Source organism: Scyliorhinus torazame, chromosome 10 (genome assembly GCF_047496885.1).
Source record: "Scyliorhinus torazame isolate Kashiwa2021f chromosome 10, sScyTor2.1, whole genome shotgun sequence".
Taxonomy (NCBI): domain Eukaryota; kingdom Metazoa; phylum Chordata; class Chondrichthyes; order Carcharhiniformes; family Scyliorhinidae; genus Scyliorhinus; species Scyliorhinus torazame.
The window spans coordinates 252,393,038-252,407,460 of record NC_092716.1 but is presented as its reverse complement, the minus strand read 5'-3'; the positions used below and the strand labels follow the sequence as shown (position 1 = coordinate 252,407,460).

The window sequence follows — 14,423 nt, the reverse complement described above, 5'->3', positions numbered from 1 at the left end:
ATCCCATCAATACAGCCACGCACGTTCTATTCAGAACAAAATGGATGAACTGCAGCCAATTATTTGTAGACAGAATCCAATATAGTAGGGATAATTTGAATGATGTTTACACAGAGAAGGTAATTGGTATCTAAATAGTGCTGCATATAACACGTTCAAGAAGGAAAAGGAAGCAGGGATGGAGTATCTTACAAGTTAACTTACAAGTAAGTTACAACTATTCCCTTATCGTCCATATGTCTATCGAATGACCATTTGAATACCCTTAGTGTTGGCGAGTCCACTACTGTTGCAGGCAGGGCATTCCACACCCTTACTACTCTCTGAGTAAAGAACCTACCTCTGACATCTGTCTTATATCTATCTCCCCTCAATTTAAAGCTATGTCCCCTCGTGCTAGACATCACCATCCGAGGAAAAAGGCTCTCACTGTCCACCCTATCCAATCCTCTGGGAGGAATGGGAGCATTCTACAGACCAAATAGGGAATTGGGGGAAGACGGATGTCTGAAAATATATATGGTCAGTGGTGGATGGAGAGAAAATAATATGTGTGATTTTGGCTACGCCAAAATAAATTGCCAGGAAGTAATGGTAAGGGATAAAGGGAATTGAGTTTTCATTCTGTATAGGAGAGTTCTTCCTCACTCAATATATAAGAAAATCAACAAAAAGTATCATTACCCTGTAATCATAGAATCACAATCAGTCACTGCATAGAAAGGAGAGAAACATTAAGGTATGGAATATCTACTTCACCCCAGTTTTTACTAAAGATAGTGAAATTTGACAAGTGGATGAGCTTTATCTAATAATAATCTTTGTTAGTGTCACAAGTTGGCTCACATTAATGAAGTTGCTGTGAAAATCCCCTAGACGCCACACTCCGGTGCCTGTTCGGATACACTGAGGGGAATTCAGAATTCAGCAAGTCTTTCAGGACTTGTGGGAGGAAACCGGAGCACCCGGAGGAAACCCACGCACACACAGGGAGAATATACAGACTCCGCACAGACAGTGATCCAAGTGGGAATCAAACCTCGGACCCTGGCGCTGTGAAGCAAAGGTGCTAACCTCTGTGCTACTGTGCCGCCCAGCCATAGATAGAATCGAAATGGAGAAAATAATTGACAGGAGGATAAAACCGCAGGTCCAGATGATATACATTCACACATGCTCAGTTGGCTAGATGGCTAGAATGTAATGCAGAATGATATAAACAAAGCAGGCTCAATCTCCCTACCGGCTGTGGAATTTCAAGGGTCCTTGCCTCGCATTTGCGGAGTGGCGCCCCTCAAGCTAGGAGTTGCCAAAAATTCTCCATCTAATGAAGAGAGATGTCCATCGTCCTTTAGGACTATGGCTAGAAGATGGTGACATAAATGATCTGCATTCAGAAATAAGTTGTGGCAAAACTTGCAGATATCAGATGGGGTACAGCTAATGCCAAGAAGGAACGCAAGATAATCAATGATTTTCTTTAAAACGGGTTTAATTGACAGAGAAAATAGAATAAACCACGACAGTAATGATAACAACTTGCATGCATTCATGATTATCACCCGGCCAAGGAGATTGCAAAGCAGTGACAGAACGAAGAGTAGGAGAAAGAACTGGGCAATTACCAGGACAAAATTAAGAGATCACAAGGGCTCAACAAGAGTCAAGGAGAAACAGAGCAAGTATCAAAGTAGAACCTGGAAATATCAGGAGTTAGGTCACAGATAAGAAGCATGGAATTGTGAAATGCTGGAGATAGAGGAAGGTAATAGACAAAGGCATGACTTTACAGTGTGGCCGGGGTGACCCCCCACGGGACTGGGGAGGTACCAAGGCACGGACCGCCATTCGCTGTCAGCAAGGCAGCCATCCTGCTGCGCACACCACTGACCCCCGTTTCCTCTGAGCCAGCCGTATGGGTGCCCCACCTCCGCACTCCAGCCCCCACCCTCCACCATACCCTCCCCCAACTGGCCGCCAGCCGCCGCTAGGTCATCGCCAAGGGCAACGCGAACTGTAGTTCCTCCAGGTTCGCCGGAAGGGTGCCGCGGAGCGTACTGTTGGCAAGGGCAGTTCCAGCTGACGGTACCTTTGGCAGTAGGGTCAGGGGCCATGGCAAGAGGCCACCATGATCCGGTTCACCGATGAGGCCTGGAGAGGAGCAGGAGAACATGCGGGGGCAGAGCCCACAGTGCTAACGGGGGACACCATGCAGCCTGTTTGACCTGGCTGGTCATGGGGGTATGCACCCAAGCTAACATGTCGGCCTTTCATGCCCTGCAGACAATGGATATTGGAATACAACCAGCAATGGTGGCCCTCCTCCTAGTCGCCGCAGTCCTGGTGGTTGCCCCGTGGCTGTACGAGCTGGAGCTACTCGAGCAATGGCTGGGCAATGCCGCCAGCACTGTAGCACCATCGATCACACACGAGGCGAGACGTAAAGAACTTCAATAGAGGCTTTATTGAGCAGACTTGTTCAGACTTGTTCCCCAGCAGCTCAGTCACAGAATGCAGCTGCGGGGATTAACCCAGGTTCTTATACACCGCCTATCTGGGTGGAGCCCAGTAGGCGGCAGATCCAATCGGGACCCAGCATTTGTCCTCCCAATAGCTCCTCGGCATTCATGGTGTACCGTATTACCCCTAATACATACCACCACAAGCACTCACAGCCATTGTCCGCTGTAACTGGGCCACGCTCCAGTGCAGCGCTGCAATATCCAGGTGGCTCTGCCTGCCTGTGAGGTGGCAACCCTGTCCTGAACCTCTGCCAGCCTGCATAGAATGCCCAGGCCTTGCACATGCTGATCCATAGTCAAAACCCTCGCCCCCAAGGCCTCCGCTGCGGACTCCACCCATCGGTGTTGGCCTGGATGGCACGCATGGTCGGCACCACCTCCTGCTGGTGCATGCGGTTGGAGTCCTCCACCTGCGCCTGCAGGTACTGGAAGCGCGCTGACAACACGTCATGTAGTCCCTGGCTCTGTAACTGCATCTCCACAATCAATGGGATTGTCCGTCCCTGAAGCCAGAAACCAGTCTGGATGGCAACGAGTCCCTGGGGTCGGCCTATATTCCGACTGTGAGCCCCTTCAGGAGTTCCTACCTCCACCTGCTGTACCGGATCAGCTGTGTGGTGAGCACCAGAGAGTATCCCAGAGGCCTTTCACTAAAGTGCCCGACCGTGGTGAGTGTCTCTGGGAAGGCGGAGGGTGTGAGGGCAATCCGTGTCATCCTCAGACTCGAGCTCCGAGGTTTCCTGGGTCTCAGACATCTGAAAACCCTTGTGTCGGTGTCGCATCGCTGCTCGGCATACCGGTGGGCTCCGGGCTGTGACACTGGCTGTGGCTGGGGCCGTGGACACGGAATAGGCCTGCCCCACCCCCAGCAGCTCCTGCAAGACACAAGTCAAGGCGCACAATTAGACCGCGGGCAGTGGGGGTTTGGGGGGGGGGGGGGGGGGTGAGGTGAAGATGGTGTTGGGGGTGAGGGTGGTGTGGGGGGGTGAGGGTGGTGTGGGTGGTGAGGGTGGTGTGGGGGGGGGTGAGGGTGGTGTGGGGGGTTGAGGGTGGTGTGGGGTGAGGGTGGTGTGCGGGGTGAGGGTGGTGTGGGGGAGGGTGTGGGGTGTGAGGGTGATGTGGGGGGGGGTGAGGGTGGTGTGGGGGTGAGGGTGGTGTGGGAGGTTGAGGGTGGTGGGGGGGTGAGGGTGGTGTGCGGGGTGAGGGTGGTGTGGGGGGGGCGTGGGGTGTGAGGGTGATGTGGGGGGGGTGAGGGTGGTGTGGGGGTGAGGGTGGTGTGGGAGGTTGAGGGTGGTGGGGGGGTGAGGGTGGTGAGGGGGGTGAGGGTGGTGAGGGGGGTGTGGGTGGTGTGGGGGTGAGGGTGGTGTGGGGGGTGAGTGTGGTGTGGGGGGTGAGGGTGGTGTTGGGGGTGAGGGTGGTGTGGGGTGTGAGGGTGGTGGGTGGTGTGGGGTGTCAGGGTGATGTGGGGGGGGTGAGGGTGGTGTTGGGGGGTGAGGGTGGTGTGGGGGGTGAGGGTGGTGTGGGGGGGTGAGGATGGTGTGGGGAGGTGAGGGTGGTGTGGGGGGGTGAGGGTGGTGTGGGGGAGTGAGGGTGGTGTTGGGGGTGAGGGTGGTGTGGGGGGTGAGGGTGGTGTGGGTGGTGAAGGTGGTGTGGGGGGGTGAGGGTGGTGTGGGGGAGTGAGGGTGGTGTTGGGGGTGAGGGTGGTGTGGGGGGTGAGGGGGGTGTGGGGTGTGAGGGTGATGGGGGGGTGAGGGTGGTGTTGGGGGGTGAGGGTGGTGTGGGGGGTGAGGGTGGTGTGGGGGGGTGAGGATGGTGTTGGGTGGTGTGGGGGGTGAGGGTGGTGTTGGGGGGTGAGGGTGGTGTGGGGGTGAGGGTGGTGTGGGGGGGTGAGGATGGTGTGAGGGTGGTGTGGGGGGTGAGGGTGGTGTGGGGGGGGTGAGGGTGGTGTGGGGGGTGAGGGTGGTGTGGGGGTGAGGGTGGTGTGGGGGGGTGAGGCTGATGTGGGGGGTGAGGGTGGTGTGGGGGGTGAGGGTGGTGTGGGGGGGTGAGGGTGGTGTGGGGGGTGAGGGTGGTGTGGGGGGTGAGGGTGGTGTGGGGGGTGAGGGTGGTGTGGGGGGGTGAGGATGGTGTGAGGGTGGTGTGGGGGGTGAGGGTGGTGTGGGGGGGGTGAGGGTGGTGTGGGGGGTGAGGGTGGTGTGGGGGTGAGGGTGGTGTGGGGGGGTGAGGCTGATGTGGGGGGTGAGGGTGGTGTGGGGGGTGAGGGTGGTGTGGGGGGGTGAGGGTGGTGTGGGGGGTGAGGGTGGTGTGGGGGGTGGGGGTGGTGTGGGAGGTGAGGGTGGTGTGGGGGGTGAGGGTGGTGTGGGGGGTGAGGGTGGTGTGGGGGGTGAGGGTGGTGTGGGGGGTGAGGGTGGTGTGGGGGGTGGGTTGATACATATAGCATGGGGAACCGCAACTCAGCGGGGTCTCAGATCCTCGCCCGCGCCCAATCTCCACTCCGCAACGTCCTTAACCTCGGGCCCACTGACCATGTCCAGAGCCCATTGCTCTGCCACGGTGAGGGGCCGCAAGGCTGGCGGTCCTCCTCCAGTTTTCTCCCGCTCCCTGCGGTGATGGGCGGCCTTATCCTGGGAGAGGGGGCCCTCATGTAACACAAAATGTTAGATAGTCTGATGCATGCAGCCCAGGGGATGCATAACTGGTGGCTTTAGTGCCAGGGTACCTGGCCATGGTGACTGATATGGGTGTCGGCAGGTGGTGTAGGGTAGGGGTTCAGCCACCCTGCAGGTGGTGGGGGGGGGCGGGTTTGTGGGACAGAGGTTAGTGCCAGGGCCACACTGCTGCCTGCTCACCCTGGCTTCCCTGAGGTGGTTGTGCAGTTTCTCCCGGCGCTTCAGGCTTTCCGGACGGTGTTTCTGGCGGCACTGACAGGCTTTGCCACCTGCGGCCAGACATGGCGAAAGGCGGCGGTTGGCAGCCGCCTGCCCGGGCCGGGGTACAGAGTGGCACACCTCTCCTCCACAGCTTCCAGGAGGGTCTCAAGCTTGGCATCCGTAAATCTCGTGGCCGCTCTCCTTGCTGCTATCTTGTGGGGTGGGATGGAGTGTGTGGGGAGTGAAGTGTGTATATGCGGCTGCAGCTTGTCAGCCTCCTGAGTGTCAGTCGGGAATTCGGCGAATCCCGCACCGTTTTTCATTGGAATCTATTGTGTTCCACGTGGCGCCCGTGCCAGCCCCTTAATGGTCGCTGAATCGGTCCAGGTGCTGCGCCAGTTTTGCTGATGTGTAAGTCCACGATTCCTGCCCTGGCGTCAACACTCAGTCTCCGGAACATAGAATTCCGCTGAGCATATTTTATAATTTTCAGTGTTTTTGCAAGGTTTGCTCTGGTATTTGAGGGATTGAATTTCATTTCAATGCAATCTGATTCTTCTTTGTTTTTTTGATATGAAGCTGCTGTTGCTTTCCACAGCGGCTTACATGTGAAAATATCAAGTTAGCTGATGCTGTATTCAAACATTCCGCTGGTTTTAAACTCACATTAGGAGACTGGTCCAATGCCCTTGAGATTGCTTCCCTAATCATTTTAGGTGTTGGGTCAACTTGGAAAGGACAATATTAAAGAGTGCAAATTTGGTTAATGGAGTTCAAGTTAAATTGCCAAAGTCAAGTGGAGCAGCCGTCCATTACCAGTCACCTTGGAAATTGTCGAATTGAGATCCAGGGGCTGGTTTTGCACAGGGCTAAAGAGCTGGCTTTTAAAGCAGACCAAGGCAGGCCAGCAGCACGGTTCAATGCCCGTACCAGCCTCCCCGAACAGGCGCCGGAATGTGGCGACTAGGGGCTTTTCACAGTAACTTCATTGAAGCCTACTTGTGACAATAAGCGATTTTCATTTTCATTTCAGTGATGGTAAACATTGCAGATTCCCCACTAGAAAATATATGCAAACGATTTGATCAGGTTAAATAGGAATTATTTGCGAAATAGTTGTGTTGAAAGTTGAAGTCAATTTCGTTCCCTCATTTCAGTCTGCTGAAAACAAAGGGCAGGATTCTCCACAACGGGGGCAGAGAATCCACTTTGACGCCAGAATCGGGCCCGGCGCCGCTCCCGCGATTCTCTGGTCCCCGTTGATGCCGGTGCGCAATGCTCTCCCCCTCCAAATTGCCGTCATCGGGATTGGCGCAACTCCACTTCCGATGGGCCGAGTTCCCGACGGCGCGGGCCACGCGTGGTCCCAACCGTCGGGAGCCTGGCGTACCGACTGCGGACAATGTCTAGCGCCACCGCACTCGGCCGCGATCCATGCCGCTGGCCGGCAGGCTTCTGCTAGGGCTGGGGGGAGAGGTGGGGGGTGGCAAGGGGGTGGGCTGTGGGGCTGGGGTGGGCGGGTACGTGGTCCAGCATGGCCGGCGCCATGTTTTCCGGTGCGACCAGTGAGGATGTGCGCGGCTGCAGCTTTTCAGCCATGCGCATGCACGACCCGGACCCGCCGATTCCCCGGCCGTTCTCCACGCCATCCGTGGACGTTCCACGCAGCGTCGTTGCTAGACCCTCACCTGTACCAGAATCGGTGAGGGATTTGCGCCGATTTTCCCATCATGGAGCACCACGGATTCTTCATTGGTGTCGGCACATAGTCACAGAAATGGAGAATCCAGCTATATTCGAGGACTGGTATTGGCAGCTCATTCTGATTCATCTCTGTGGTAACAGGATATGCTGACATGACCTATTGGGATTGGAATATGGAATCAATAAATACAGCTTATGATTGTTAGTGGAAATAGCAGCTGACTATAAAAAGTCAAATCATCACCAGAGTCTTGATGGCCCAGGCAAAATTAGCAAGGATATTTGTGTCTTTATGTTTAATATATGCTCATTCTGTTTGCCTGTCATTCTTCCACATCTAAGTAAAAATTAGTCATGGCTTTCTAATCTTTATTGAATTCACTTCTGTTGTACAGCCCATTCTGTAACCAACATTGATTTTATTGAACAATTATTCTGCATTGCAGATGCTGCATAACAAACATGTGATGGTGCGTGTTGGAGGGGGATGGGAGACATTCGAAGGCTACCTGCTGAAGCATGACCCTTGCCGGATGCTGCAGATCTCCAGAGTGGACGGCAAGACTTCTCCAGTCCCTAACAAGTCCAGGACTATCAAAGACCTGAGCCCTGATAGTTACCTTGTGGTAGCTGCCCATTACAGGGGCAGACGAGAGAGTGCAAGTAACAATGGTGGTAACTGGGGAGCAAAGTGATTGCGCAGTATTTGCTCGGCCACCGTGGCCACTCTCGTATTTGATCCAATATACCAACAAAAAATTACCACTTCAGCCTTTTCAAACCTGGCTGACCAATAATAATCTAATTCAGTCATTCCAAGATCTTTGGGATTTTTGTACAAGTCTTAGTGAATCCAAAAAGGGGCCAGAAAATATCTGTAACCTGTTACCAGATTGAGGCAAGAGGTGTAGACTTTAGAGAAAGTGATTGGGATAATAATATTCACAACAGGTAAAGCCACGAGTCAATTTAAGTCTCATTAAGAACATTCCGTGACTGGAAGTTGGTAACATGTTGCCTATTTCGATTACAGATGTTCTCCATGTTGCTTGGTTCTCACACCTCCTACTTCCCGTGTACTCTTGCTTTTCAGCAGGCAAGCATTAGAAACAATATTGGTGGTACACCAGCGACAATGTACCCAACAGTAAGGACTAGGTACTCTACAATTATTGCAGTGTCGCGGTGTGAATATTTACAAATCGCCACGGAGACTCGAGCGCACCATCGTTCTGCCATTCATATTATAGCGCTTGAGTTTGGACTGCCTCCCAGCCTTGGACATTCTAAAATCAGTTGACTGACCTTTCCCGCCAAGCAACTGAACTTGATGCTTGGCATGATTTGATTATCTCAGGCTGTATGGTAGTCTTAACGTTACTATAATACTTGGATCAGATTTCTTCCCCTTACTATCAATCAATAGCAGATTCTGGACGATACAGAATGATTCCAATTTCTCTGAACATCTTTGAAAACAACAGAAATGCAGAAGGAACCATTTGTGACCAATTAGAACAATTAACAGTTGGCTCTAAATGGTCTTTGGTAGCCGTTATTCTTACCAGACTTTATTTGAACAAACATTCTTAAATCAATGCCCCAATTGTTGCACAGCTGTTAATCAAAATACTTACTTCGACAGATTTTGTAAAACATTGACCAGAACTACAAAGCCAGGTTGTGGCAGGAACAAAAGGTGCAATACTTTCCCCTTTTCAGAATCCCACATATTGAATTATTGCTGGATGAGTCTGCTTTCTCCATTTCCTATAGCTACGTCAAAGGCCAGAGGGTGTGCCTGTACTCGTTGACCAGACTTGCTGACACTTTAGGGTATCAAATTTCTTAATGCCCCTGCAAGGACACATTTGATGTAATCCACCATGTGTCGAATTTATGATCAGGGGAGACTTTGCCTTACTCTTACCAGGACACATACATATTTAGACATTTAGTTATAACTGGGCAGGAAGAGTAGCAAAACATTAGCTACGCAACTATTTGTCAGCATTAAATCAAAGGGTCATCAATATTTCCCTCATCAACGAACTGGATTCCCAAATAAATTAAACTTATGCATCAGGTGCCGTGAACATAGTGAAGACAGCCAATACTTCTGGCTGAGCGGCAGCTATTAATACATTATCTCTTTATCCCTCAGAGATTCCATTTAATTTAAATTGCATGCATCAGCTGCATCACGCAGAATGTAACTAATCCAATTATGAAATGTTTTCCTTTCACGGGTTACCATAATTACAACCCCCCCCCCTCCTTCTCAAGCCCATCTAACAATGTAACCAGGGTGGAATCGCATGCAGGTTCTTTGGTGCTTAAGATGGAAAAATGCAATGTGATTGGGTGAAAAGCCTTTGATTTTTTTTCACAGGGTTACATGCACCGCCCACCTCCCCAGACCATGTTTGTTGCCACATCCCAAAATAAATGAGAAATAAAATACTGCAGAAGCTGCAAACTAAAAAAAAAAACCCTGAAAATGCTGGAAAACATTCAACAGATCAAGCAGTATCTGTGAAAATAAATTGCTTTAAAAGGTAGTTTGCTCTCCTCTGTGAAGTCCGCAGGTCTCTCTGCACAGCAGCAGGGTGCTTTAGTTTTGTTTACTCAAAATTATCCAAAATCACAAACTTTATAATGGCGCCCCCCCCCCCCCAAACAATTTTAGTTAGCATTTAATAACAGGAATAAGTGGAGTAGGTCAGTCACCTAGCGTCATCGGAGAAAAGACAAAAAAGTTATTTTTCTCCGAATCACTTAAATGATAGTGTTTGATAGCGAACAGCTACAAATATGTATCGATAACCAACTGTGAATTCCCGGTTACTGTGTGTAAGGAATACAAGACTGGAAAACAAATAGACTTGACACGTACTGCACAGCAGCGGGCTTGTACAACGTTATTTGAGGATAAGGACGAGGCTGCAAGAAGCTCAAGCTTAATACGCAACAAGAAACTATGGTTGAATTTTTAAAAAATTAGTGCCTATATATTTATTCAACCTTTGCTAAACTGAACAAAATTGCTTGCAGTGCACCGTGTCGAACTTTAGAATTTGACAACTTAACCCCGAACACCGAAGTTCTCCGAATACGATAGAAGGCCGTGTCTAGATTTTGCAGCAACGTTTTCTTTAAAAGTTGCGGCATGTCAGCATTTAGCATTTAATTTTAGAAAGTAGGCCAAACAGAATTTAATGACTGTGGCATTTTGCGATTAAAGTGCACTTTGAGCAGCAACAGCGCTTGCCCGCTGTGCCATCATCCGAAATATTCCGTGGCAGGAATACCGAGAGGGAGAAGAGCAGAACCTCAGCTCAGGAACCTTTCCACAGGTTGCCATCGATGGCACTCACAAAAGAAACCAAACGACAATTGTATTCATTGACACAGGGATAGGGCAAGTTATTTTTTTAAAACACCTTTTATTCTGTCCAACCAAAACACAGGATAAAGTGAAAATAAAATCTGTGAAAGCTTGCGAGCTATCAGTTAGTTCTGATTTTGTTTTGGACTCTTGCCCCCCCCCCCCCCCCCCCCCGCCAACACACATTGAGACATATTCCAACATACAATTGATAGATATAATAGACATGTTGGGTTCACTCCAGACTCCTCTAAATGCTGTTTCATATAAATGCACTGGCTGGGATTCTCCGGACGCTGACGCCGGAATTGCGTTCGTCGATCGCCCGGAGAATCCCCGTTTGCACTGAAATCGAGGGCAGCGCGCTTTTGTGATGCTCCACCCCCCTCAAAAACGGCACACTCACGTCGCATGATGTCGGGAATGCCTCCGGGCGTCACCCGAGGCCCTCCCCCAATACTCCGCCCCCTAGGGGCTGAGTTCCTGACGGCGTGGAACACTTATGGGGTTTTGTTTGTGGACCCTTGGCCGCCACAGTCGGGGTGGGAGCAATTCCGCTGGCATAGGGCCTTTGCGGAGGGCTAGGGGGACTGGTGGGGGGTGGTCCGGGTGTGGCAAGGCCGGTTACAGGGGGGGCAGTTTTTGGCAGGCCGCTGCTGCCGGGGGCTTTACGCTGCGTGGCTGCTAGCCCCCTACCGGACGGTGAATCGGTGCAGCTTTCGCACCGTATTTTCTGGCGTAAAATGTCACTATTCCCACGCCGGCATCAGCAAATCGGAAAATCCAGCCCATTGTTTTTCAATTTGAAAAAAAATTTAAAGGTGTCTATTTGAGACATATTCATATCAGTTCTCAACAGAACTATCACCATGGCGCAGAACCGGCTACAATTGTCACAAGCTGTAAAATCACAAAAAAGCCACAAAGCCAGCTCGTGGGCCACTGGCAAAATGGGAGGGAACTTGGGGTCCTTCATCTTCAAACATGTAGCATCAATGACAGGTTCGAGAGAATTAGAATGGCAATAGGCCAGTCAGCGTTGCAAACCTATTTGAGTAGTTATGTATAAATAATTGCCCCAATGTTTCCAAGCCAATTTCACATTATTAAGCAAATCAACATATTGGGCTGGATTTTACGCTCCCCTTCCGGCAGAATTGAAGGTGTCTTGTTGAATCTAGCGGACCCTGCGTGCCACTGCCCACCCACATCAGTCAATAGGCACATTGAGGCCTAGAGGGCAATATATGTCCATTAAAATTTACATCCAACCACCAGAAGCATTTACCAGAGGTGGGAGAGACCCAAGCCAAGCATTTGAGGGTCTTGTTCCCCCCCCCGCCCCCCCCCTAAAGGTTTTCCCCTAAACGTCCAAGGCTGCCCTCCTCCTAAAGTGTGTCAAAGCCCAGCCCCCTCCCCCCAACCCCTATTCCCCAGCCTGGTAGCCAAGAATCCAAACATGCCTAAGCGATCTAGTGCCACCCACCAAAAGTGCCGTTAAGTTCTTGGCCTCTGATCGATCCTTAATTGTTGAGTTTTCAGCAGCAGGCTCCATCCACCCACCAGCCTTTTTAGCAGGGGGGTGGGGGGGGGGGGGGTTGTAGTGCATAGTGGAGAATATCGCACCTTGTATAATTCACTCCATTATGTTTGATTATGCCCTGTCCTGTTGCACCCAGTAAGCAGAAAAGCGATGTAGATGTTTAAATACACCTTTTCATCCCCAGTTAATGGTTTATGGTAAGCCAATGAGTTATAGAATAGTCCTATCCAACATCCAACCATGACCTGCTGGCCTAATTTACTCATCTTAATAATGCTAATCCCTGAGTTCCTGTAGCAGATTCTTGTATACCGAAGACAGGTTAGTTTTAAAGTTTTAGACCTTTGCCTGTGCCTCCATTGTAAATAATGCTCCTGTGCAATCTGTCACCTCGTGTCCTTTGTTTGAAAGAGTCAGAATATTCTGCTTTGCAATAAATTGTACAGAGCTGTGCCATATTATTTTCTATAAATTCAAAGGGTAGATATTGGGTGTAGCTTTAAACTTTGCTATGTACCATACTTCTCATAAAAGAGGTGTCTAAAGCATTAAGACAAACCTATTTAAATGGTAGTGCTCAAAAGTATTGTAAAATGTAAGCAGTAAGATATGTAACAGCAATGCACTAAACACTGACAATCATAGTTACGTTTATTATGCCAAAGAGGCCTACATGACGGGTGACAAAACATCCTGACATGGTAAGCTAATACCTGAAAACCTCTGGTGTTAGACTTAGTATTTATAATCACTGTATAATGACAGTTACATAATGTAGTCCCCCCTTCAATAATGGGATTAGAAGTAAGAGATTGATTACTAACTAGAAAACCAAAAGACTGAAGGATGGAAAATCTGACTCTTTAAAAAGTAATTTACCTGGAAATTTTGAACAATTACTCTCACTTCAGTTGTGGGTGAAGTACCCAAGTCTACACTATGCAGTGAAATAACAATTTTAAAAATTATTTAGAGGCATACAATTGCTCGCTTTTGAGAACAGCAAGAAGGTATCATTAAACTGTGGTTTTGGAGAAATTGTGTACAGTTTTAGGCACTCTATTCTATAAGATTATAAAAGCAAAAGTTGTTAATCGATTAAATAGCAATAGCTTATTTTCTCTAGCCAACAAGATACGAGGGGGCACAGAGTTATGATGAAAAAATACTCACATGGAGGCTAGTTAGGATCGCCAATGCTTTACCACAAACCCCTTCAAGCAAACCTTAATTTCTTAGAAAAACAACTAGTTGCTTGAAAAGTATTAAAACTCGTCTGGGTAAAGAGATTAGAATTAGAATCTGGCTCGTGAAAGAAGCAGCCACACGCCCGATTTCTGTGCTTTTATATTCTACGATTTAATGGGTGTTGCTCCTGTCAGATTTGATCTTAAGTACGTTGAATGATCATGTGCACTATTTTGCAGGACATTATAAGAATTGGGTCCCTTGCATTCTTAGAAGCGTTATAATTTTTCGCAAGATCATTCCAAATTTGTTAACATTCAAGATTTTTTGTGCCTTCATGAGGATATTCATGTTCTGAATTGCAGACACTTCGAACAGAAACCTAAAGTTGATGTGTTGTATTTTACCGTAAATTCCAGAGTAAAGGAATACCGAGACAAGGTTGTTAGCAAATGATAATAAATGGGCAGTGCTCCGATCCTGTGATAGCTCTGTTATTTCCATTCAGCAAGTAGCCAGAGAGCAGAGTGAGCCAACCTTTACTCCAATCTTTTGCTGAGAAAATAGATATGCAAATTACTTTAAAGTATCAACTGTCAGGGATTGGCAAGTCCATGTGTAAGTTCTCATCGAATTGCATTTCAGGAATTTTATTTTTATGCATTAATGTCGTGAAAGAAATGAAGGAACTTGGATGCTATGCAGAACTTTTAGGTCTGATGTCAAACTGTAGCCTTGTAATGGGAGTGGGGTTTAGGAGAAGGAATGCTCAACATTGTTAGAGTCAAGTGTCAGCATGATGACAGAACTACGTCTTGCAATTCAAATGTAACATGTTAATACAGAAATTAAGAATTTGCAACCACTTTACAGGGGATATGACTGGACACAACTCTTTTCCCTCATGTTGTAAAATGCTTTGTTTTAGAACACTAATAAAATGTTTCCTTCATAATTGTTTCATGTGTGTTTTGAAAATGCAGAATGAGTGAAAACCACACTATCGCAATGTAAATACTGCCCTCATGTGGCAAGCCTGTGAAACTGTATCAACACAAATTTCAATTTTAACTAGTCAGCATATATCACAGCACTGTACATTGCAAGCATTTCTGGAAAATTGTGCAAATCCTGCATTTTGTGAGAAGCAACCTGGAAGAAATTCACATTAACCATTGGGCTGAATTCTCCGCCATCGGGATTCTCCG

General features: G+C 49.0%; 1 protein-coding gene across 2 annotated transcripts in view; it reads left to right on the top strand.

The window, feature by feature from the left end:
* The window catches only part of gas2a (growth arrest-specific 2a), a 212,536-nt gene extending 198,366 nt beyond the window's left edge, over positions 1 to 14,170 (top strand). For both annotated transcript variants that reach the window (XM_072466673.1, XM_072466672.1), the window contains one exon: positions 7,543 to 14,170. In XM_072466673.1, the coding sequence (XP_072322774.1) occupies positions 7,543 to 7,791 (249 nt within the window). In that variant the 3' untranslated portion in view covers positions 7,792 to 14,170. The remainder of the gene's footprint in view (positions 1 to 7,542) is intronic.
* Positions 14,171 to 14,423: the final 253 nt, after the last annotated feature.